This window comes from Rattus norvegicus, chromosome 10 (genome assembly GCF_021556685.1).
Source record: "Rattus norvegicus strain SHRSP/BbbUtx chromosome 10, alternate assembly SHRSP_T2T, whole genome shotgun sequence".
Classification (NCBI taxonomy): Eukaryota; Metazoa; Chordata; class Mammalia; order Rodentia; family Muridae; genus Rattus; species Rattus norvegicus.
In genome coordinates, this window is record NC_141543.1 from 53,682,835 (window position 1) to 53,709,648 (window position 26,814).

The 26,814-nt window shown below is 44.6% G+C and overlaps 1 protein-coding gene across 1 annotated transcript in view; it reads left to right on the top strand.

The window, feature by feature from the left end:
• The window catches only part of Tekt3 (tektin 3), a 34,679-nt gene that overhangs the window by 6,004 nt on the left and 1,861 nt on the right, over positions 1–26,814 (top strand). Inside the window, 6 exon segments of the mRNA NM_001024739.1 lie at positions 1,448–2,055; positions 4,015–4,098; positions 11,418–11,488; positions 14,741–14,884; positions 17,370–17,592; positions 20,531–20,685. Of these exon segments, the coding sequence (NP_001019910.1) occupies positions 1,477–2,055; positions 4,015–4,098; positions 11,418–11,488; positions 14,741–14,884; positions 17,370–17,592; positions 20,531–20,685 (1,256 nt within the window). The 5' untranslated portion in view covers positions 1,448–1,476.

A 26,814-nucleotide genomic window follows, 5' to 3' on the forward strand; every position in this document is an offset into this window, starting at 1 on the left:
CCATATTTGTATGTTAAATTCTCAATCCACAATACATTCCAAACAGTAAACTCCCAACCAAATAATAAAGACATAAACCTCCCACCTAGGTAAGATAAATTGACCTATAGAAATCCACCCCTTAAGAAATATATATAACTACCTAGGGCCATTCAAGACCACCCGGATCTGGGTCGTCCTTCTCTTGATTCTTGATTCTTCTTTTTCTCCTTTTCCCTCTCCTCTAAAACTTTGTTCCCTCCTGCCCTTCCTTCTCATTCAATGACAGGCCTCGTTTTATCGTGTGTCCACCTTCACCTGCATAACGACATCAACCTACAGCTACCCCTTCCCTAAAACAAAGCTCTGCCTGCTTTTTCTTACATGGCTTTTTCTCCATCCTCATAACTTGTACTGTGCACGTGTCTCATATTCAGTGGCTTTGTGGTTTCAGTTTTGACAATCCTGGATTGTAGTCTCTCAAGATGCCAGCGTAGCAGGTATTAGAAAAACCAACTTGACCTTCTGCCTTTCAGGTTCCACTGTCAGAGTACCAAGTGACCCTCTCTGGACTTGAGATCTCTTGCCAAACATTTAAGCAAAGCTAAGGAGAAATGTTTTTTTGCTGGAAGAAAACTATGTTATTTCTGGATTTGATAAAGGAAATGGGTTGGAGGGAAGGCAGACCTAAGGCCCCCCAACACCTCAAGTTGCCTTGAACTCGCTTTGAAGAAAAGCAATATTTAAATTCCAAACTGAAGTGAAGAGATGCCAATATAAAGTGAGTAGGAGGAAAAGGAGAGAGGGGTTTAGTACAGAGTGATGGAGTGAGTGTTACTTGGGCCACTCTGACATGGGAAGCTATTTTATGAGTGGATTTTTAACTTGGACACAGTTCTACAAATCAGTTATTCTATGGTTCTGGTCAGAAGGTATTTGGTATACAGCTATTTAATCCGTGAGGAACTCATTTCTTTTTATCTGAATAGTGCATCAAATTGAATATGACTTGATTCTCTCCCTCTTAGCATCAGGTCTATAGACATAAGCTCCCCAGCAGAATTATATTCCAAAAAGTATGTCACAGTCTGTAGCATCCTGGTCTCCCTAAGAGGTCCCATAAACGTATTCAGCTAAAAAGAAGACGATGTATGTTCTAGAATTATATGAACTACAATTAGGGAGTAATGCGAAGCTACACTTGCGAGGTTGCACACAACGGGATCAGTCCTTTAATTTAAAACGTTTGAATTTCAAAAATTCAAATGACTAATATAAAAAATATACTACCTTCATACATTTTAGAGACTCGGGTCCTGATAACGTATGAGAAGAGATCTGTAATGAGCCTGGGAACACTGAAGCTGGCTCTGCATCAGATGAAAGCTTTTATCAGTACAGTGTATATGATTTATTTATTTGATATTCCTTCCATTTTTCCTTCCTTTCTTCCATCCCTCTTTTGCAGGAGAGATTTACAAATTGTGTTTGAGCACCATGGAACCTCTAGGTTCTACTTTAACAGCTACTTATGCCCACCCTCAACCTGCAGCAACCAACTTTCTACCAGCCATTGGTACCTTAACATCGAGCTATCGGAACCGTTTTCCCCATCGTAATCTAACACACAGCTTGAGCCTTCCATGGAGACCAAGCACATACTACAAAACGGCCTACAACTACCCAACCTTGGCCCCATTGTCCTCGACATCTCAGAGTGTGTGTGAGAGCACTATGCTCCCCTTCGTGTCCAACAGAACCACGCTCTTCACAAGGTACACCCCTGATGACTGGTACCGTTCCACTCTAGTCGGCTTCCAGGAGTCCAATTGCTCACGCCATAATTCAGAGAGACTCAGAGTGGATACGTCTCGGCTCATTCAAGACAAATACCAGCAGATCCGGAAGACCCAGGCTGACTCTACCCAAAACCTGGGAGAACGAGTCAATGACATAGCATTTTGGAAATCGGAAATCATACATGAGTTGGATGAAATGATTGGGGAGACAAATGCACTGACCGATATTAAGAGAAGGCTGGAGAGGGGTTTGATAGAGACTGATGCCCCTCTGCAGGTGAGGATGAGGGTCAGAGTAGAAGGCACTGTAGCTCAGTGGTTATAGTTATCTCCAACAAATTGCATTTTCTGCTGCCCGTAGAAACCCCCCTCATCAATAAATTTGTAAATGGGATTGGTAATGGCTAACAAATTGCCATTTTACATATATCACACATAGTGAGTTTCTGAGCGAATTCTGAAAGCAAAGCAGACTAAAGAAACACCATTAGGCTCCACACTGTTTTCAGCTGAAACGGGCCGTCTTCTTAGCTCTTAAGAAGGCTGGCCCGGTCTCTGCAGGTTCTAGATTAAGATGAAAATGGAAGAAAAGAGTTGTTTAAGAGAATTATAATTTAATGAGAGCTGAGTAGATAGCTCAGTTGGTAATACCTTTTCCTTGCAAGTAGGAGAACCCAAATTTGATCCCCAGAACCCATATGAAAAGGCAGGGCATGGTAGTTTGTGCTGGCAACCCCAGTACTGGCAGGGTGGAGGCAGGGGGATCATTGAGTTCACTGGCCAGTCAACTTAATCAGTGAGTTCCAGGCCAATGAGAAACTCTGTTTCAGAATGAAGTTGATGGTATCTGAGGAACTCAAAACTGACCTTGGGCCTTCACATGTATACACACACACACACACACACACACACACACACACACACACACACACATACACACACACAGAAACCTACAGATATACACACATATACCTATACACATATAAATACACACATAGGCACACATATACCTGCACACACAACTATACACACAAGCGTGCACACACATGTATGTATACATGCACACTTGCACACAAACATGCACACACATACATATACAAATAAACATTTTTAAAAAAGAAAAAAATTTTCAGTCTGTATCATGAAGTAATCTTTATGTTGATGTAATTGTTTTTCAGGGCACAAGTGTTCAGATGAGACCCCTTTAGAAATCTGTTTAGGATTCTTTTACTAAAAAGATAATTGGGGCCGAGTGTAGGCCAGTTGTCATGGTCAGACAGGCAGTCCTTCACTTAGTTACTGGCGTCTGACTAGGTTTTGAGTGGGTTCCAGTCACCTGTTACCCTTGTACCACAGGATGGGTCCTCCAACCTCTTATGCCCACCACCATAGAAAGAAGGCATTTCCTGTCTAAAGCTGGGAAAGAAAAGCATATTACAACATGGCTCACATTTTGTATTTACAAAAGTTTAACATAGTCCTCTGTCATGGAAAGGGTTTTGAAGAAAGCATTTTAGCTACAAAATGACCTCCTACGTAATTCATTGTTAGTGACTGTGCTATTTTTTTTTTGTTGTCATTACCAACATTCTCTGCCTCGAAGAATATTTTCAAATTTCAGTCTACTGTTTTATTTGATTCTAAAAAAGTAGTTTATACTTTTATATTTTTTTATAATTGTAGGGATGCTTTTGTCTCCATTTTATTAAAATTAGATAACCTATGAACAAAGCAGCAATGAGCCTCTGAAACTTGTTTTCCATATTTTAATTCTTAATAGGTAAAAGCATATTATTTTTATAATTATGAAAATAAATAATTTTTACAGATAATGACTTAGATAGTGGGCCATACAAACATTTGAATATTTTGAAAGTAAACCATTCATTTCTACTTTTCCCAGCAGAAAATACTTAAAATAATGGTATCTCAGACCCAATCTTTCATGGTTTCCAGTTGTTTCTCTTCACCAACCTGACGCCAAGCACTTGATTCAGTTGCTCATCGGTGGGGTTCTTTTTGTCAGCCTTCCAAATTAGAACTTTCTTTTTCAAATTAATTTCTAGAGTAGATGTCACCCTTTCGGTAACAGCAAAGACGTCTTTCTCTTCTGGGGTCTTTCTTAGGCTCTTCCAAGCCTACTTGAGAAGTCTTATCTTGGGAGTCCCTGTTGACTTCTTTGAAAGTAGCCATGGTCATGTTGTAGTGACATGCTCTGTGCCCTGTGGATGTCTAGGTTGCCCGAGAGTGTCTCTTTCACCGAGAGAAGAGAATGGGGATCGATCTCGTGCATGACGAAGCCGAGAAAGAACTACTGACGGTAAGCGTGGAGGGAAAACGCTTCGGTAATGGGAAGATGCAGACACAAATGTGAGTCTAAATGTGCGTCTAAAGCCACTCACAAGTAAATTTATAGTGCCCGGCAAGGGCTCATTTTCTTGTTTTTTTTGTATGTAATATATGTTGAGTGCAAATTTAAAAACTATGGGAAAGGATAAAGTAGCCCCATTTGGATGCAAATTAGTGTTGGTCAATTTTGGAGTACTTCAGCCAGTCTGTCAAACACATTTAGATGAAAGTGTACCTTTCACACAGTAATGACATAAATGTGTTTCCAAGATTGCACCCCAACTGTGTCTATGGATAGGAAAACTCCTCCATCCATTTAAAATGACGCTGAGGCCATTTTCCTGTCAGTGCATATCCCTGAAGGACACAACATTGAAGGCTCAGTCCCCAGTGTTCAAAACTGTGAAGCTGCCGCCACCAGACAACAGCTCAGTCTTCCCTCACTGAAGAGTTAGGCAGCGTCCTTATCTCACGCCCCCCTTGGCAGTGTGTGCTGGGTCTCCAGGGAAGGCACGGGGTCTGCTCCCTGTAGCTCCACACCACCCTGGTGTCAAGACCATCACTGCTGACCACAGGGCGTACTCCTGACTCCTTTCCCCCACTTCCCTTCAGGAATAGCAACTGGATGTCAAAGGGCATGGGCATCTGGGGTGGCTTTGGTCCACAGCCAAGCTGCAACCCCAGAACTGACGTGTCCAAGCTGCTCTGTGGATTCTCCCAGGCTCCCTTTCACTTTCCACCTCTTAAATCTGATTTGCTCCCAAGTTCTCTCACTTTCTGAGACACTATCGTCTCTCAGTCTGTTAAGGTTTCAGCCTCCATGTGCTTGAGATTGCTCCCAGTCTCTTTCTTTGGCTAAGACGTTGACTCAAACACTAGTTTTTCACCTTAAGTGCCCTGCCAAACAATTTTAAAAACTTTGATTAACATGTAATGATAATAAGGATCAGGCATGTACTGGTCAAACCCAGTGTCTGCTTGTCCTTCCTCTCAGCTCACTTTCCCGTTGCCCACTTCCTACTGGTGGGAGAGTACCCTTCACTGCAGCTTTATCTCCTGAAGTCCTATGTCAGCCTCAGCTCTATATCTGAAAACAAACAACACACCACCTCATATCCCTGCACTGTGACATATGAAATGTATGGAAGACTTAACAGAAGTTAGAAATGATCAAATACTTAGGGGAAGTATGTCTAAATAATTTTGACACTGGAGTGGGTGACAGTCTTTTTAGATACAACCCTGAAAGGAAAACAAGAACGAAAGATAAGCTACATCAACAAAACTCAGGAATTGGCACATCGAGGAAGATTATCATTAACAAAAATGTTCATATATCATAGACCTGATATGGACTTTTATCTAGCCTATATAAGCAATAACTAAAAGTTTTAGAGGAAAAACAACTCAATTTTTAAAAATGGTTGAACATACATGTCGGTTCACCAAAGAGGAGAAGCCAAAACCTATAATGGTATAAAACCACGAATCATCATTAATCACCAAGAAGACAGAAATCACCTTCATAATGAGACTCGCACCCACAGGACGGCGATTTCTATAGAGAAAATAAGGGCTGAGACTCTGGGGGGATTGAACTCCATGCACATCGTTGGTGGGAATGGACCGTGATGCATCTGATTTAGAAAATGATTACTCAGAGTGACTACATAATCCGGGAACTCTGCTCCCAAGTATCTACCCAAGAAGAAGGGAAAGCATGTGCCGAAAGGGAAAAGCTTGCAGGGGAATAGGTATGGAAACAGGATGTAGAAGTGCCACAAAGTGAAAACGCAAGACAGCGAATTCTTTAGCAACTGACTGCAGACGAGTAGGTGTCAGAAGGAGCCTGGGGCTGGCTAGAATTTGGAAATGGGTTACGTTAGCTTTTTGGATCCAGGCAATGATAGGGCCCTGAGTTTGGTTTTGGCGAACACTGGCTGGAGACCTTGAGTTGGGAAGTGATGTGGCCTGTGATCGGTACACCACAGAGCTATCTTTGAGAACCAAGAAACACTGAACCAGAGGTTGATATTTTCCAACTCAGTAACAGAGGTCATCTTATCCCCAAAGTTAAACCTGCAACTAGCTATGCTCTGGGACTCAAGCACGGCCTGCTACTCAGAACCAAGCTGACTCTCTCAAACTGCTCCCAGCGACCAGTTTCTCTCCTCCCTCCATGGTGTAGGAGCAGAGACACTTCAGACTTCAAGGGCCTATTAGGAATGTGTGGGAATGAGCTTCTGCAACAGACCCAGTTCAGCGCAATGCAGCCTGGGTGGAGGGCTCTGCTCTGAGAAGGCGTTGGATAGTCTCATCATAGAATGAAAGCCTAGGGAGGGTCCAAACATCCTTACTAAGTTAGATACTCCTTGCCTAAGTTCAAACGTTCAAACTGTGGGTCCAAAAGTTCCTGACAATCAGCTTTGTCAGAAAGTACAGCTACTTGTTAGTCATCTTTGAGGGACACAGGAGCAAATATTGAAACCAAAAGCTGATAACAAGGACTGTGTTAGGAACAAAGGGCCTGCTCTTGTAGATGAGGTTTTTTTCCCTGACCTGGGTCCGACTGGAAGTACAGTTTGACTTTAGGAGTTGGACTGCTGCAGGCTGTTCAACTGGAGTGGTTTAACTACACTCCCTGAGCCTCAAAGAACACAGTTACGTGAATATACAAAACCACACGAATAGCTTCAACCTTCTGGGTGCAGGGTCTGCATTCATAAGGACACTCGCCCTTATCCACATCGGTAGTCAGACATCAGTGTTCTTGAGATGCTGTCCATCTTACTCCACTGGAACAGAGTCCATAACTCACATGAGTATTAAGTTCTATCGTGAGGCAAATGGCCTCTTGTGTGAGTTTTCCTGAGAAGTGAACAAATGTCACATCACACCCCGGACAGGGACGTGATGAAAAACCAAAGAAAATAGTCTACCTAACTGTAGCTTAGTAAACCATTGGGACTGTTAGAAAAGGGTAGCTTAAAGGCAGCTCTATTTCTGGAAAGCCTGCCCACTATGGGTAACTGACTCACCAAAGCTACACTCCCAATCTTCCTGCACAGCTTGAAGGTAGCTTTGCCAAAGAGGGAATCTATTCTTCCTCAGCAATCTATCTATAGAGGCTTAGCAACTCCCTTAACTTTCAAAACCCTGAAGCCTTGTAAATTTTGTTTACGTCCTGGGTTTTATATGTTCCCTCCTCTATCCAGGAAGGAAAGTTTAAGTTTGGAGCAAATAGCTGTGGACCAATTCTATCAAGTGTTTGCTAAGCATGGGCTTCTTCAGTTGTGGGCTGCAATCCCTTCTGAGGGTATGTAACAGAGAGCATGGGGGGTCATAAAAATTTGACAACAGTGGAAAGGTTCTAAATGTTCACAATTAAAAATGAATTCAAAGTTAAACTTGTAAGGACTATGGGGTCTTGTGAAGTGCTCATCCATGCTGCACCATGTGACGACATTGTGGCCTCGGTTCTGAATGCATAACCTGTACACTGCACTGTGCATGCCGTGCACACACCGGTGCTGCCTGAAACACAGCTCAGACTCCTGACTATTTTATGTCCTGAATTGCAATGTTTTTCTCCAAGTAATTTTCAGCTCTTCTGGATTACATGATGGTTCAATTACAGAAAGCAGAGATTTAAAATTTTATTTTCCCTACTGTCACCCCTCAGGACGTAAGCATGAAGTGAGCATGTCTTTCCATCAAGTTGTTAGAGTGTCCAGTTTTAATGATTGGTGACTTTTAGTTTCATCGAAATATTTTAACTGTTAAATGAACTTTAGTCTGGGATTAACAGTTTCTGGCATGGCCCTAAATGTACCTCTACCCCTCATTCTGAAAGGCATGGAAGATACTCTGTCCCTCAGCATCAAAAGTACATAAGCACGCCCATCTCGTTAGTATGCAAATTGTGTTTGTTGTTAACAAGTAGCAGAGTAAAATTATGTTTGTGCCAAAGGACTATTTTAAATTAATATCTCCTTGATTTTTTTTATCACAAAGTGTTTGATAATTTTAAATACCTTTAGACTTAAGATTATATAGGCAAAATATAGGTCATTTATTTAATTACTGTTTTTTGTTTTGTTTTGTTTTTGAGACAGAGTTTCTCTGTTTAGCCTTGGATATCCTGGAAACTCACTCTGTAGACCAAGTTGGCCTTGAGCTCACAGAGATCCATCTGCCTCTGCCTCCCGGGTGCTGGGATTAAATGTGTGCACCACCACTGCCTGGAAGCAAAGGAGGTTTTATTTTATTTTATTTTATTGTATTTTATTTTTTATTTCTTCAAATAAGGTTTAAGTGAAAACAGTTTAAGGAATGGCAGTCTAAAGCTATCTATACAGAAGCCTGGGAAAGTGTCGTTGTCCTTAAGATTACCTCATAACTTGGTCACAGTTAAAGTGTGGTTTCACTGGGGGTGATTGGAAGGAAAAGTCTGCTGAGTCTCTACTCTGACAGCCTCACCCCTGCAAACACTGTCCTAAGAATATAGTTCTAGAGAGCTGCGTGAAGCAGGAGGCTGTGAGGCTGCTCAAATAGGAGGCCGAATCCAAGGTTCCTCAACTACAGATGAAGTTCCTGTTTGGCTTTTCCCCAAAGTCCTGCTAAGGAGACCACATTGTCATGTACTACACTCACATGCTGAGACTCTCTAGGATGTCCGTCCTTGGGAGCTCTTACTCCTCTCCAAGTTCAGAATCACTGCAAGCAAACCTGGGCTATGCCAGTAGCTACAGCCACGGGCTCACGACCCAGACCACCTCCATAGCTTCTGCCTTCTGCACATGTCTCCTGCAAGTTCTTACCTCGAGGCAGGGCAGAGGATGGCTTACACCACACATAGTTCCACTGAAGGCATTGAGTGCAGATCAACAGATCAGGTAACACTGGGCAGCTCTACAGGTCCCGATGTAGTCTTTCCTTGTTCATGTAAATTCCCCTGCCTCAACCAGCTGCTGTTCATCATCCAACTTTAGTTGAACCCACAAATAAAAACTACTGTTTAAGGATTAAAAAATATTGAAATCTTATTAAATGCATCCCCTCCACTGGAAATCCCAGAAATTTCCACTACATGTATTTTATGTGAAAACACACTGCACATAATTTAAAGTACCCTAATGATGTTTTCTAGGCAGGACTCCAGGCATGCTTTGATCTCCCTCTCCCTCTCTCTCTCCCTCTCCCTCCCCCCATCTCTCACTGTCCCTCTTCTCTATGTCATTGAGACAGATGAACATTAAACAGTACAAAAATTTAAGACTCTTTTAGTATCCCATGACATTTATAAGAACAGGCAGAACTTTGGTACAATACGGAAGCCGAGAAAACACTAGTTGATTCTACTGATCCTGAGCCTCTAAGAATCAGACAGCAGGTTAACATTTTAGGCATACTCAGTATTGTCTAAACACATATGTGGCATGTTCATATGCTTGTGGGAGTGCACATGTATGCATATGTGCATGCATGTGAAGGCCGGAAGACAACATCAGCTGTCATTCTCAGGGATGCTTCCTCTTCTTTTCCAGGCAGGGCCTTTCATTGGCCCGGAGCTCATCCGTTAGGTCAGACTGGCTGACCAGCAAGCTTCAAGGATCTGCTGGTCTGGCCTCCTCAGGTCATCATGTCTGACATCTTTGTGTGGGTTCTGGGAAGCCAACTCAGACCCTTGCCCTTGCAAGAGAATTGCTTTACTGACTGAGCTCCTCCACCCCCAGAAGGCCCCTATTCAATACTTTTAGGTTAAGCAATAAAGGAAGAAGACAATGGGCAGGCATTCGTAATAGTAGAGCAAAGAAAGTATTGTATTCAAATCAACAAAGACAATGGCACCATAGAAACCATTAATGCCAATATACAAAACACCACGCACAAAGTTATATTGCATCTGATGGGAAAGAATTGATATTTTTTAAGGTGAGGGGCGTCTCCTACTCTGTGAGCCAGGCTAGCCTTAGACTTAAACTCCTTAGCCTCTCAGCCTTCCTTGTCCCTGAGACTACAGGTGCCTACGGCCACATGTGGCTAAGGACTGCATTTTAAGGATGTTGAGAACATCAGGTACATCCTTACATTAGCCTTCACATACATGCAGGTTGTCTGTTGTCTTGGGGCATGTTCTGTCACATTGGTAAGAGTTGCAGGACAGATCGCTACCTGGCATGCCCAAGGAAGGCAGACTTATTCCTTATTGTAGACGAATTCGGCTTTCTGGAAGGGAAATTAGTTTTAATTGCCAAACCTGGAAAACAAGCATGACCCTTGGCAGCGTTGATCTGTTTACTCTGACTGTTCACAACAGCATCGTTTACTATTAAGGGGAAGCATCCAAGCCACAAAACAGAATATTAGGGATGATCCCTTTTTACTTTCGAAAGTGGTAAAAATTATTATAATCACTTATAAAGATGACTGAAGAGTGTTATTTGAGTTTGTCAATGTCCTAATGTTAATATTAATTTCAGAGGGAAATTAATATTTACATGCTATGAAATAGTGCATATATCCTTGTAGCCTCAAGCTGCCACACATTTGGTCAAGTGAGTGGCATTGGTTCAAGTGTAGGGACTGGGCTACGGGGCACAGCATGACATCAGGTGGTTGACCTCCAAGAGTTCCACCTGCTAGCATTGTGTGTGTAACTATGGAGAAGCTCCCAGGCCTACCTCCCAACCTTTGCTGGCTTCCTTTGCTTTTGAAGGAAAGCTGCTATGAAAAAGGCATCATCCCCTAAGAAGAAAAGGAAATTTTCTAAGGAGCCTGAGGCTGCTGCTAGCTGCACAAAGAGCAGCACAAAGAAAAAGAAAAAGTCCCAGAAGGCACGGGAGGAGGATTAGAATGGACCTGCTTGGTGGGAGGGGCATACTTAATGGTGGCAGTTCCTCCTGCCCATAATAAACCCCAAATAAAAATGCAAAACCAGAAAAAATACATCATAAGTTCAATATTGCACATCACCCAAGTTTTAGGGCTTTTATTGTTTTGTTTTGTTTTACCTACAAACGAAGATGGGGTAGAAACAAAACACTAAAATTTTTCCCCTGTTCCAGCTTGGTCCATATGGTAGTTTCCCTATAGTCCTCTAAGGAAAGATTGGTTTGTATTATCATGAGGCATACAGCTAAATAAATAGATGTAAATTTGTTTTACTGCTTAATGTCACAGATTTTCAACTAATAAGATTCCCTTCGTTGATAGACTTGAACCTTGCTGACTTTCATTGCTCTACCCAATGAAGACATTAATGTGTGGTTTTGTTTTTCTATTGAGCAGGAAGTTGAAACCGTTCTGTGTTGCCAAGAAAGAATGAGGCGACATCTGGATAAGGCGATAGCCCAACTGGCGTAAGCTTTCCCCCTTTATCCAGCCTTAAAGCCCAGCATTGAAGGGTACTTCTGCCGCCTGTACACAGTTCTCTTAGAGCTTCATATGAACACACACACACACACACACACACACACACACACACACACACACACACACGGGCACACACAGGCACATATGGTCACATACACACGTGTGGCCTTGCACACACACAGGCACATACAAAGGCACGTACGTGCACAGAGGTGCACTTCACCAAGTTTTATTCAGAGCTTAGGATGAGAGCTTGGAACTGTGTCTTCGGTTTTCATTTAAAAGTTAACTTGGAGATGCTGTGGGAAGGAAGAGTCTTTCCTTTGAGGCCTTTGTTCAGTCCTGGCAGTGAACAGGCTATCTCCCTTTTGTTTCCCTGCTTCCTTAGAGAAACCACCTGTCCTGAATACATCATCATTCGTGGCACCCACAGCACTGCTATTAGGCACCATCTCTATTTACCACTGGGATGAGAAGCCCTCAAGGGGACAGATTCTAGGGCACCTGCTCTTTAAGACAAGGGTGGAGCAACGGGAAAAGAGAACAAAATCTGGGGAGGTTCCTAAATTGGGGCAATGGCTATCAGAATAGAAAAAGCGCTGTCTGATCCTGCTGTCTAACAGTTCTTGAAAGGTCTGTGTTAGCTCTGGTCACAGGAAGAAGCAGTGTTGAAAATGCCACCCCTTCCCCAAAAGACACGATGGCTACACATATACCACTGCTACCTAGGATGACATGGGTGTGCTCAGCTAACAAGTGTTCGTTATTACCTGCTTAGGTTGTCCAACCTGGGTCTTTGGGGGTCGACACTGGAAAAGTTGATGAGGTTTGAATGCTATGGTTCTCTGGAGGTGGAATTAGGTGGGCAGGAAGCTGCCTGACAGGGTTTGGCACTGGACAGAGTAGTTCTGATATGAGCTGGTGACTTCTTTAGGAGTCTCACTTAGCACATCCTAAGAATCTGTACTTACCTCCATTTTCTTTCATGATCTAAAATCTCCTGCTCTGTCTTTGTCCTTGGCTTTCATTGGCCAAGATGAGCCACGTTGGGGCAGCTACACTTCTCTGTAAGTCTGCATTATAACTGTCTCCCTTAGTTAAATTACAGGCCTTGCTGCGCAAGGTCTTGGCCCTGTGTGTGCACTTGCTTGGGTTTTTGTTGGTTCCCTCTAAGGAGTCTGGCTTTGCTTAAATCCGTAGTAGACAGAATGGCAACCTCACTTCCCTGGTTGGCTTTCCTGTTGTACTCTCTCCAACAACTGTAAGAGAAGCAGGGTTTCTCAATTCACTTGTTTTGGATGCCACTGCCACCTCCCAGAACGCATGTCAACTTGGAATTTCCATGGGCACTACAATGCCTCTTGACATCTTTGGTTGTATGATAGCTCTTGACAAGATGGTAACATCACATATCTTCCCAGGTGCCCTGAGTACATGTGAGAAAAGTGTCTAGAGTCCCTTCTCCTTAAAGATGTCATCTCAATACAGGAAGTCCATGTGATGTGCTGGCCCCAGATCACGAGCAAGACAGACCTTCTAGTCCAGAGTTCTAGCATAATAGCCCAAAGGGGAGGCATCTCTTGCATACATGTTCTTCTAGAACTCATAAAATGCAGATAGTTGCCGTAGGGCTGCCTTCATTTCTACACAAAACAAAACAAAGCTTTAGCTGAATGACTCCACTGAAGGCACAGGACACAGTAAGTGGAAGAGGCTGGTACCAGTTCATTCCACCAGAAACAATCTTTACTGAGCAATTCTTATGCCAGGCTTTGCTTAAGGTTCTAGAAGCACACAAGTGGTTAATCATTCTGTTGTCCTGCTTCTCACAGGCCACATGCTAATCGCTCCCAACTTTCTGTCTCTAGCATAGACAAATTCAAATTTCGACAGGATTCTCTCTGCCTGTGTGGAAAGTATACTTGGGCTTAATGTGTCACCTGAATTCTCCCAGATGCTCCTCTCAACCCCAATGTCCGCCGACTCCAGTGATGAAATTCCATCAATCCAATGACCCGGCTGGAGTTCTTGATTCTCACTCAAGTCCTATCTCATGAGGGTTTGTCTTGGTTCTTAAACATACCCACAGTTTAAACTCTTATCTCCTCTGCTCTCTTTGGGTCCCTGCTGTTATTTCCTCCTCTGAGTCACTGCTATGGGTTCCCAGTGCCCCCCCCCAAGTCTCCAGCAGTCCCTTCTTTAGCACAGCAATCAGCACTCTACAGTTTCACTTAGAAGCAAACCAGTGTCTTTGAGACCATTAACCTGTGTGATATAATTATCCTTACCCCAAGACTCAGAGTGATCTGATGAATTCTTCCCTGACCATCCTGTGTAGAATCACAGAGCTTGCTCTGCAGTTCCTGGCCCCTTTTTTGTTGTCACCTTTTTCGAGCCACACCAGCTGCCTGTGTCATGTGTATATTGCCATGTGCTAATATAATGCTAATCAGAGAAGTTTCTGCTGTGTTAACTGTTTCTAGGGTCATACAACAGTTGTTGAGTGAACCGTTCTATGACTGAAGATATTTTTCACCTGTCACCCACGCCCAGGTCTCATCCAGGGCTATTCTCTGGGCAGGCCTTATGGTTCTTCTCTCTCTGGCGTCTTGGGAAGAAGATTGTATTGCTGAGGTTGTCAGGGTTTCTTCTCTTCCGGTGACTGGGCTGCAAGGACAGAGTAGAGTGCTGGGGTGAACTGCCAGCTCCCTAACCTTACCTTACACACTCTTGGAAGTTGATTCCAACTCTTAATTAATCTATATCTCCTTTGAACCGTCTGAGTCGAAACATGGCCACAAACTTAGGTCACCAATGAATTGAGGGAGCCTTTGATTGTATATGCCTCATGAGGTTCTTGGGAAAATTATATTCAAAAATAGGGGTAAAGTGGCTGAGAATATGAAGCTGAACAGGAAAGAGGAAAGGAAGGCACAGGAATGGACATAGGTGGCAAACCAGTGCCCCACCTCAGCTGTTGATGAGCACTAAGAGATAGGATTCTCTCTCTGCTTCCTCTCTCCACGTCCCCACATTCCACGGACAGGAAGCATGGACAGGGTGGAGTGGGATGGGACACCGCAGGGCAGGGTGGGCTGGGCAAAGGTAGGGCCCTCACGCCTCACGTGCAGGGCCATTTTCACCGATGCTCCTTCAGAATGGGAGTTGATTGTTCGATGGAGAAGTATGGAAAGTTCTGACTGGAGCTGTCTCTTTCTTCTCTTCCCTGGGCTCTGCAGCTCAGACAGATCTGCGCAGCACGAGCTTGAGAAGGATCTGAGTGACAAACAGGCTGCCCTCCGGATTGACGATAAATGCAAGCACCTGCGGAACACTTCTCAGGGCGTCAGCTACTTCCGCGGGGTGGAGAATGTCGATGCAACGTAAGCTGGCACCTGCCACTCTGTGACTGTAATGACATTTGTTCTTTCTGCTTTCATCATGATGCAGCATACAGGCTGCCCCCAAGACCTGTGAGTTATAAAGAACAGAAGTTTCTTGGGTTCACATTTTTGGAGTCTTCAAAGTCCAAGGTGGCAATCTCTGAATAGAGTTTTTATGCTGAAGAAACAGAAGGGCAAATGAACATTTGTAAAAGTGAATGGTGGACTCACTTTCATAGCAGCTCACTGTGGGAAAACTAACCAATGAACTTTTTCTCTCCAGAGAGGCATGAATGCAGGCAGGGGATGTGACTTCCTGAGGGGTACATCTGCCTGGTGTCCCTAGCACCTCAAAGGGAAGAAAGAGTTTTTAAAGGCATTGATGTTCCTTAACGACCCACTCGTTACTTAAAGCAGTGCTTTTAGGACTCAAAGCAGAAGTTCTCAACTCCCCTAATGCTGTGACCTTTTAATACAGTTCCTCATGTTGCGGTCACCCCCATCCTTTTTTTTGTTGTTGTTGTTGCTCTTCTTACTTGTAATTTTGTAGCTGTTGTGAATCAGAATATTTTTGGAGACAGGGGGTTGCCAAAGGAGTTGTAATCAATAGGTTTAGAATCACCAACTTAAAGGCTGTACCTCCCGATAATGCACTGACAGCGGGCATAGTCAATATGAGTTAAAATGGAGGATTTAAAGCATGGTCAGGTGCCTGAACAGGAGAGACACATTTGGCCTTGATCGGGTTTTAAAAAGGTTTTAATCTAGGAGCACCAGGCCTTGAGAGTTGAACCACCTGCATTCTTTCATCCAAAAATGTTTCTGTAACATGAAAATGGCACCTTATTTTGCAGAAAACCTAGAAAAACACAAACAAAAAGTTGACCAGACATTGCCAATTCCTAGATGCCCTGGGCCCTGTGTGAACAGGCTGGAAACCACAAATGCCTCTCTTACCACCGCTTGTCACAGTTACCCTATTGGCAGTTCTTTGCCAGACCCCAGGCATGCCATTTGGGACAGGGCTTAAAGTTTGAGCCAGCCATTTCCTTTAAAAAATAGCCAAGTTAATTGACGTTTACATAGAATGAAATGACCAAACTGCACATGTGTGTCAGTGGGCCTGACATATCTGAATGCCTGTGTAACCACAGCCACATGTGAGATGGAGAATCGTCAGCACCCTATAAAGACCCCCATAGTTCCCCGACACCTGTTCAACACACTACCTCTAACGTGACACCAAAACAGATTCCATCCTGTGGGCACCTCGTCCCACAAGGCAGCTCCCTCTCTTGAGTGCTCCAATTCAGGCACCACTTTGCTTTTCATGTTCACGTGTGACTCAGAACCAGACCCTGTGTCCTATGTAGTCTCCAGATGATGCCTCTGACCTGACTCTAGGTGAGCAGAGAGTGTCTATCTTGCCTCCTTGGAGGGATGAGCAGTGGCCTGGAACCTAGCCCTTTGAAAGGCTCCCAGCTTCAGCAGGAGCTCTTCGCCATCCCTTTCAAAATATAGGGCACATCCATGACATCAGTCTGGGTCTATTTAACATTAAGGCCTATTCAATATTTTATCATAAGAACAAGAAAACAGATATCATCAGTTAAGTCTACCATCCAGAGACACCCAACTTGACAACTGCTCTTTAGTCCTTCAAAGTGTCCCCAGATCAACAGATGCTAGTTCGTAATCTTAAAGAAGGGTATTGCCCACATGCCATTTACATAGCCTATTCAACTTTTCACCGCAAGCTGCATCAATAATGCTGCTTGTGAGCTTAATGTCCCCAGGTTAATATAGACACATAAAGTAAATATTCATGAATTTGCATGCTACATAGATTTTTCACATGTACTAATCTAACCCAGACTTGCATTCTTTTACGTCGTTTCTAAGCTTTCAAAGCTCTATATAAACATTGCGGACATGACTGTCCTGTGGTTTCCATCTTGTGGAATACTGTTTCCTTGGGATGTTGGAATCTCTATGTTATAAACATTTAAGTGATAAACTCTTAGTCTGTGTAGCCTTTCTGTTGTCCACCAAGACTAGAGCAGTTCAACAGCCCCAGCTGCAAGACAGCAGACATTCCTAAACATGTCGCCGACTGCAAGTTATCATTCCCTCCTTACAGTTCTGGAAAGGTTTCTCTCACACTGTTGTTCATTGGCGCGTCCTTGGCGACCCCCAAGGTTGATATTCTCGATTCTGTTTTTCGGGTTAGCCGGAGCACGTTTGTAAAGAGCCTGCGTGCTCTTGCCCTTCATAATCTACCCCTGACCTGGCAGAAGAATTCCCGTGTGCCTATTAACAGGCTATCGGTCAACAGTAAAACAAGGGGCAATTGAGGATTTTCTTTTTAATTAGCTTTATTCCGCTGTTTCCATTTTGTGCGAACACGTCTAGGATAGGTGGCACTGGGGACCCCCTCAGGATGAGCAGTCTCCGAGGACCGTCTGAGCTCTCTTTCCATTCCCAGGGTATCGGTGCCCGAGTCATGGGCCAAGTTTACGGATGACAATGTTCTCCGCTCGCAGAGTGAAAGGGCAGCTTCTGCTAAGCTAAGAGAGGACACCGAGAACCTTCTGATTGTGATAGCCAATGAGATGTGGAATCAGTTCAACAAAGTGAACGTGGCTTTCACCAATCGCATTGCTGAGACTGTTGATGCCAAGAACAAGATCCACATTCACTTATCGAAGGTGAGGCGCTTGCCCGGCCCGGCCCGAGAACTAGACCTGGGGATGGGGGTGGGTCAAGAGGCAATGGGTTTGCTAGGCCCAGGCAAGGCCCCCGTCTCCACCTCCAGGATTGGGAAAAATGAAATAAAAAGGTCGATTAATTGTGAGTTCCCCATCACTGCCATGCACAAGGCAGGATACTCTGAGCCCACAAATCTCTCACCACCCCCAGAAAAAGTGCCACAAGTCGCCTGGTCTCCTGGCCATCCAGACCGAGGGAAATGAAAAGCAGTAGAAAGCCGGCTGTTTATTTCAGTCTGTAGCCAGGTGTTATAATGAAATTGGAGTTCGCTGGTATTCGGAACACAAAGAACACACTATGTAGGGAAAGGCTCTTAGTATCCAATGGAAACAAAAATATTATGGTAAAACTTAATGAACCGCCGCTGTATATAACTAGGAAGGGAATTTAGTAGAACATATGGTCGGGGGAGGGAGAGTTGGGGGTCAACCATTTCAGACCCCTTTTCTGGGCGACAGGGCCAAATTCAGGAAGCAAAGAGGTAGTGTTGAGTGTTCCTGAGTTTGTGAAGTGTTCCGTGCTGTGAGTATAAGAGTTTTAAATGACAATTTAATGAAAGGCTGGCGCAGAAGCCACACTTCAAGATAAACAAGAGCCGTTGCCTTTACTTCTAAGTGTTCCTCATCCTAGTAATTTCCCTTTTTCTTTTTAAAATACTTATTTATACATATTTTACATATATGTTTTTTTTTGCCTGCATGTATATCTGTGCACTGTGTGCATGCCACAAGAGGCCAGAAGAGGGCGTCAGATTCTCCTAGAAAAGGAGTTGTAGGTAGTTGTGAGCAGCATGGGGATGCCGGGAATTGAGCCAGGGTCCTCTGGAAAGGCAGCCAATGCTATTAACAGCTGAGTCCTTGCCCTGGCCTGTCTTTTCCTGTTTAAAGACCTTGTACTGTTGCTCTAAGGTCATAATGGAGGGTGTCATGTTCTCCCCAGGCAGCCACAATTCACCTTTTCTTCCCATGATGTCCAACTTATGCAGTAAACAATAGCTGAGCCACGCAGTGTACATTGTACAGGGCAGAGAAGAGTATAGGATGCTTTTCTTCCCCAGCAGCTGGTAATAACAGTACAAGGTCATGCACTAGGATTGCCCATGACGAATGCAGAAAGCATGTTCAGGGATTGGAAGGAGAAACAAATGTTCCAAGGGTAACCCCTGAACAGAGCCCAGGAGGCAGTAATTAAGAGGCTGGGTTTAGGTCCATGATGGTGTGTCCTAGGAGAGAAGTTTGGGAAAGGGGGTGGAGCCACACTGCAGAAGTTGCTGGGATGGCAGATGAGGGTCAGGAAAGTAAGACTCCATCCTGAAAGTCCCTAGGAAGGTGTTGTGACAGAGTCCCTTTGTTCATTGTTGTTGTTGTTGTTGTTGTTGTTGTTGTTGTAACTGCTGTGTTAGTTTGCCAGGGCTATTGCCACATAAAGTGCTCACTGTCTGAGAGGCTAGAAGTCTGAGCTTGAGATGACACAAGGCTGCTTGCCTCTAAAGCCTATTTCTTTGTGCTCTATGTCTCCGTGTATCTGTGTTACATTCTCTCTGAGTGTAGCTATCTATGTCTTTACTAGTCAGGGTTCTCTGGAGGAATAGAACTTATAGAATAAATCTCTTTCATAGATATTTCTTATGTCATATATGTAATATATGTGTGCCTGGCCATTTGAGTTTTAATTAATTATGGATGTAGTCAAGCTGAAAACCAAGAATAGCCATCAGTGTCCAAGATTCTTCCATTTGTAAGACTTGGACCCATTCTCTTGACTTCATTTTATGTTGACTTCTGCAGAGACTCAATCTCCAAATATAGTCACATCCTGGGACTCAAAGGTTGAGACTTCAAGGACTTGTGGGGGAAGGACACACAATTCAACTCAATTTAGGTACATTCTAGGTTCCACTCAGGCATGTTGTAGACACAGGGATCACAGTGATCCTACTATCTCATGTCCTAGGGAGACAATACACATATGCAAGGACACACACACACACACACACACACCCCCACACACACACACCCCCCATAGAACATGGCTGGTCTGTTGGAAAGGCACAGAAGGAACCACTTGTAATCAGAGAGATAAGTGTTTAGCAGGAGGAAGCTTCGTCTCTTCTGGTGAGAAACAGACATGACTATTTTTGACAGGTTGGTTATAAAGTTTGGGAGAGAGGTCAGAGCCTGAGTGACAGGTTTAGGAGTGCTTGGATTACATAGGCATTAAATGAGTGTGGTTTTGCAAGGTCTCTGTAGGACAGAGAGGACATAGCAGAGTTTCTGAGGATAAAGCTTTGGCAGTGGGTTGAGGGGCAGATAGAAATCTGGGAATGTGGCTAGCAGCTGGCTAAGAGAGCAGGCGAGGCAGGATTTCAAGGAGAGGGAAAGATCCAAGAGGCCCTTGATGTTGGCCCTGAGAGCAGTGAGTACTTTCATGAGAGCAGTGAGTACAAAAGACAGATTCCGGGAACCTCTGTAATGTATGTCAGGCAGGTGGGAGGCAGAGGGAACGGGCATAGACCTTGAGAAAACGTGGGAGGGTTTGGAGAGACCCCCACTGGGATTAGACAGGGGAGTGTAGAAAACACATCAAGTTTGGAAAATGTGCTAGCGTGGCCTGGGCTGTCTCCAGGCCATTGGAAAGGAGCCACAACCAAAGGACCCAAATGGGGGAGGAGTTGGAACTGTAGAGGCACAGAGAGCAAGGTCAGAGACAGCAGCTGTTCTGAACACAGGGAGAGAAGCGTGTAGAAGGTGCAAGGGTCTTGGTAAGGCTGCTCTCTCCTCCCTAAGGTCCAGGAAGCACATGGGCCAGAGGTGGGAGTGTCACGGGTTGCTCAGGGAATGGCAACAAGATGTCAGCTGTTGCTTCTCTTTGCCTCAGACCCTGCAGGAGATCTTCCAGACTGAAATGGCCATAGAATCCATCAGAAAGGCCATCAAGGAGAAGTCTGCCTTCCTGAAGGTGGCGCAGACCCGGCTGGATGAGAGAACGAGGAGGCCGAACATAGAGCTGTGCAGAGATATAGCTCAGCTACGGTAAGAGTACGGGGTGCGCGGAAGGGGAGAGCCGGGGGACCCCTTCCTGGATACAGCTGGGCTTTGGTGTTTCCCATTGACAAGCATCGTTAAGAAGGCTTCTTTAAAACTGTTACCGACGCGAGCTGTTAACTGGGTAGTGGGTTCAATCTGGGGAGATGGAGAAAGTCTAAGAGGAGTGGTAGTGATGGTTGCCCGGTGGTGGGAATGTGTCTGAAGCCGCTGAGCTGTACACTCCCCGGTGGCTGAAGTGGCGAGCTTGGTGCCCTGCCTGTGGCGCCGTATCTGTTAGAAACTGAACCGGTACCAGTAACTGAACCGGTACCAGTACATCGCATATCATGCGCATCAGCTCAGTCGAAACGTTCACGGTGGCGTTTGGGTTTCTGAGCTTTTGGAGTCCTGGTTTCCAGAACATCTCTCTTGGTGCGGACATTCTGTAGTTTCCCAGTGTGCAGGAGGGCGGGAACTCATCAGAAGAGAGACTGAGCACCAATGCAGCAGCCCCTCTGAACTCGGTTGCTGATTGTGGCGTCTTTTGCCCTTGATATCCGCTCTTGCCATGGAGACCACCCGGAGCTCCAAGAGCCAGGGTTGGGCTAGTTCCAGTGTGCTGTTCCCAGGACGACGATCAGATGGCTGCTCTTCATCAAACCAAGCTCCCTTACATGCAACAGGAAGCTCTTTCTCACACAGAGGATGGGGCTCTGAGTCCCGGAGATCATTACTGTAATCTCTCTCCATGTGCATTATGGACTCTGACTATGTTTGATGCTAAGACACACACATACACACACCCACACAACACAATGCACAGTCCTTGTTTGTTTGTGTTTCTTTACTTTATGGTGGCATAAACTATGTCTATTCCCATGTAGCTCTTGGCTTTCAGTGCAGGGACTCATTAAATAGCATGAGATAGTCAACACGTTATTTTAAAGTAGGCTTTATACTGGGTGCCTGCTGATTTTACCCAGCTGCAGGCTACCGAAAATGTTTAAAGTGAGTGTTTAAAGCAGGCGAGACTGAGCTCTGATCGTCAGTGGGTTAGGTGTACTAAACACATTTTACATTTCCAGCTTACGGTGGGTTCCTTGGGACATGACCCATCATAAGGTCAGACAGCATCTACGCGCACAAAGGACCTTTCCAGATTAGCCGTGTGTATCAACTAGTGTAGCACCTTCCAGGCTTCTGATACACAGGCTGTTCACCCAGGATGCATCCCCTTCAGAATGGGCTCTTTCTACACACTCCGTTATTTGGAATAAGTTGCCCTCTGCTCCAGAGGCAAGACAAGTCTCTGGGTGGCCAACTGAAGTGTGTCTCTTGCTGCAGAAAGACAGTTGTTAAGATTAGATGGTGAATTGTGGCTTTCTGCAAATGCGTTGCTGGGACACTGAGGGTGAGAACGAGAATGTCAGCTCACACTTGGGAGCAGGGGATTGGCCCATTTTTGCATTTGTGGAGGCCAGAGGCTGGTAGTGTGTCTCCTATTCTTCCTTCCTTTCTTTTATTTTTTGCTTTCTTTTTGAGGTAAGGTCTCTCACTGAAGCCGGAGCCGGCCATTTTGGGCCAGCTGCTAGACAATGAGTCCTCATGATCCCCCTGTCTCTACCTCCCAGCACCATGGTTAGAAGAGTGCACAGCTACACTCAGCTTTTTACGTTGGTTCTAGGGATCAGAAATCAAGTCTTCACGTTTGTGCACCAAGCACTGACTTCACCTGCTGAGCCCTTCTTTCTCCCGAACCTTCTCCCCGGCCCTCTTTAGGCAAACATTATAAGGAGAGGCTGAGCCCCGGTCAGCTTCACAGTCCAAAACAATTTCTGCAGAGTCATCGAAAATGAGATGGAAATAATTCTTTAGACTGCAATTAGATAAACAAGGGTTTTAGTTTTTGGTTTTGGTGCTAGGATTGGAACCTGGGGCCTTGGGAATTTTGTATGTTCTATTGTGAAGGCACACCATCAACACTTCTTTTTCCAAGTGTGCATGCATGCTTGCATTCGTGTGTGTGTGTGTGTGTGTGTGTGTGTGTGTGTGTGTGTGAGAGAGAGAGAGAGAGAGAGAGAGAGAGAGAGAGAGAGAGGAGAGACTTGTGTGTGCTTTGCATGTTGTGGTTGTGTATGCGTGTGGGTATGATGTCTGAAATTATCCTTAATCATTCTCCCTAATCAATGAGGCAAGGTCTCTCATTCAAACCCAGGGCTTGCTGATATGCTGCTGTCCAAGTTGCTCTGAGGAACACACCCCAACCTCTCCTCAACCCCAGATTGGAATTACAGGCACTGTTCCATGCCTCCCACCTGGCTTTTACATGACTCTTGGCTATCTAAACTTTGTTCCTCACGTCTTCAGGGCAAACATTTCATCCACCAAGCCATGACCCAGCCCATAAAAGTGGTTTGAGTGAATCTGGAGTCACCAAGCATGGAGAGGTGTTCCCAGTCCCTCCCTATCCCCCGTGAGTTCCCTTTTCCCAGCTAAAGACCACTGCTGTTTCCTCTAGTTTCCCCATTTGCCCTCTAATGTGCCTGCTTCCTCTGCTTCCGTGCTGACTCTAGGACAGAACCTGCTTTTGTTCCTTGTTAGGCTTTCCCTGCCAAAGGTATTATTTGGAGAAAAACATGATTTCTTTTTTTTTTCAAAATTGATCACTATGAAAACAACCCTTGGTCTGTCTAGAATGAGAAAGATCATAAAGTCAGGGTGGGGGTTGGAGGATGGAGAAAAATTTCAGTTTTCATTTCCAAACTTAATTTCATTTTAATTATTCTAAGCCGACTCCTTCAAAAGCAGCTTGAAACCTTTTTGGCATCTTTGGTAGAAATCCAGAGAAGGCTCTGCTTGACTTAAATCTAGATTCTAAGACAAAAGAGATAAACTATAGCAGACATATTTGTATTTGAATGCAAAATTGTTTTCAAGTCTGTAATTAAGAGAAAACAAACAAACAAAAAACCTGGAATGCCTTCAGTAAAACAGTTTTCCCAAATCAGCTAAGACCAGGGAAAGTGGAAGTGACCTGTGTCCTTGATAGTGATGTGGGATTCTGATGGCAGCCAGGGAGGGATGCTCCCTGCTGTGTACACAGAGCTTCTAGTAAAGGAAATCTCTGAGGCTACTTTCTCCAGATCCTCCATGTCTTGTTTTGACACTGATACTTCGGTAACATCAGTTTCTCTCTCAGAGGAGTTCCCAGGAGGCTAGCATTTGCCTGAAGGGAGTAAGGACACATTTGGGTTCAGGATTCCTTCTGAAGCCAGGCAAGACTGGGAGAGGAGAGGCAGGTCCTGGGGGTGATAGACGGCAACCAGTGTAGACCCCACCCCTGGCCTTCTCCAACAGCTCTGAAGAGCCGGTGAAGTTTGATATGCTGGATCTTAAGCAAGCAAGCAAGCAAGCAAACAAACAAACAAACAAACAAACAAAACAGAAACTTTCTTTTTAGCCCAATTTGCTGTAAAGAGCAAGATGTATCATTTGGATGATTTCTCAGACTTTGTGCCACCAGAAGGGAGTGTCTTTAGGGTACCAGAAGAGGGTATGAGATGTTAACATGTTTCCATGCCCCTGAGCTTCTGTGAGTTTTTTTTTTTCTGCTACCAGAGGGTGGGAGAGATGCAGCCCAGATTGTTACACATGGGAAGCAGGTGTTCAACCAGAGTCCCACCCCTAGTGATTAGGTTCTTTTGAGATGGGTTTACTGTGTATCTAAAGCCAGTCCTAAACTCAGGATCCCTCTGCCTCTGCTTCCCGGGGCTGGAATCAGAGGTGTGGACCAACATGCCAGCTGGTGGGCACCCTTTACTGGGGTCTTCCTTGTCTCAGACTGGATGTAGTTCTGTTTAAGTGGGCTCCTCCATTTCTTTTTGGTTGTCTTGGGTCTGAGTGCATCCTTTAGATTTAGAACTTCCTGCAGCCCTCTGCTTCCTCCCAGGGCTGCCTCCTGCACCTGGAGTGCAGAAGCTGATGGTCATCTGACACATAGTTTTGTCGTGTCTATAAACTGGGGGATGGGAGGACTGCGGGATGTAACTGCAAGCAAGGCTGTTCTCGCTGAATGATGTCACTTCCTGAGCCACAGAAGGGTTGGTTTGTTGGAGTAGTATTGGGAAGCAAACTAGTCTGGACTGGAAGAAGTATCTCTTCCCCTAGTGTTGGAAGTTGGTGTTCATTAAAGAGCTCAAGAGACAGATTAGTTACCCTGGCTGAAAAGATAGCAAAGGAATGCCCTGAGGTCAGAGACTGTGGGAGTTCACTGGAGGGCTGGTCCGCAGAGGAGTGAGGAAGGATGGGGAAGGGGTGGGGAGGGGGAGTGAAGTGGGAAAGGCAGAGACATTTGGAAGACAAGATGGCTAGTTTTTATGATGGGGGGTTGCGTGAGGTCATGGGGGAGGGGTAAAGTAAGTCAGAAGTTAGTCCAGCACCCAAAAGGATGAGGTTTAGCATTACCCGAGATGAGGCACACCAGAGACACAGGGTGCTGTCCTTATCTCTTTCACACCCCTCCTCTGCCAGCCTCAGAGCCTGTGGCCAGCCCAGTGTATGCGTATAGGAGGGGAAACTCAGAAGTCAACTGGGGTGGGATTTCCCTTGAAAAGCTGTGAGAAGATCTTCATTTGTCATGGAGATGTTTGTGTCAGTGTGGAATCTTATCCAGGCCCCTTCAGGAAACTCTTCTTAAAACATCTAAGAGAGAGAGAAAAAAATATCTCCTAATTACAGCTTCCTGGTATTTGGGGATATTAGGAAACCCTCAGAAATGTCAAAATTCACAGGCACTCAAGTCCTGTATATTAAATGGTACAGTATTTGCTATGAGCACTTCCTTCTATATTTTGAAGTCATCTGTAGATTAGCATAATCCAGTGTGATTGGTACTAAGACAAGCAGCTGCTGTACTGTGCTGTTAAGGGACTCAGGACAAGAAGTAGGTGTGTACGTTCAGTAAGAAGCAACGAATCCTGGGGCGCTGGTTCCAAAGACCTTTCTCTTCCTCCTGTGATTTTTTTCTGACCCATACATGTAAAGGCTACATTACAGATGTGCATTTTGGTCAGTTGTGGGTCTCTGGGATGCTCTACATCTGGATGGTTGGTGGAGCCAGCTACATAATGTAAACATATCAAACGTCCCCGGGCTATACATGAATACGTTCTAGGAGGGTAAACTTTACAGTGTGAGTAGGACTGAAAAGTACACTTGGCACTAAAAACTTACTTGTTTCTTTGATATTGACATTCAGGTAAAGCATCCTGTGTATTGTCTGTGGGGATTACAAATAAGAAAGACTGTGAGATGGGTCATCTCAAAGGAGCCCTGTGTCCTGTGGCCACCCTCCTGGGTCTCTGCTTCTGTCCTTTCATTGCAAGAAATAGAGAGGGTGGGGACAGGAAACAGGACCCTGTTTCTTAGTATACACCACCCAGGCTCTGTATTTCCTTCCTAACTTCCAGGATGGCCTAGCATTGCTTATAAACACATGTGGGCTGTGTGCCCATGGACAGGAGAGTTTATCAATCCCCTGGGCTCAGGTTCCTCATCTGTGATACAAGGACATGGGGCTTGATGACCCCTGATGTTCCTTCTCCAGTTGCCAAGTCCTATGAAGCTGCACTGTGTTCTGGTGTTAATGTGGCCTGGATATGTTTCTGTCATGGTGAGAACTTTTTTCCCTCTAAGGATGTCTTGATCTTTATTTGGCCATAGGCACTGTTCCATTCAGAACAGTTTCTCTCTCTCTCTCTCTCTCTCTCTCTCTCTCTCTCTCTCTCTCTCTCTCTCTCTCTCACACACACACACACACACACACTATATATATATATATATATATATATATCTTTTAGTCTGTCAGTAAGTGAAAGTTTGAAAAAAATACAGTTTCAATTTTTACCACCTTTGATGTACATCCATCAGGATCCCTGAGGTTGGTTTCAAGATTTCCCTTGAATATCAAAATCCACAAACATGAACCCCCTTATATAAAATGATTCGGGATTTGTATATAGCCCATTGATATCCTTCTGTGTACTTTTCATTCATGGATAGATTGCTTATAAAGCCTAAGCAACATAAATGGTTGTTGCATTGTATCATTTAGGGAATAAGAGGACAGCACATGTA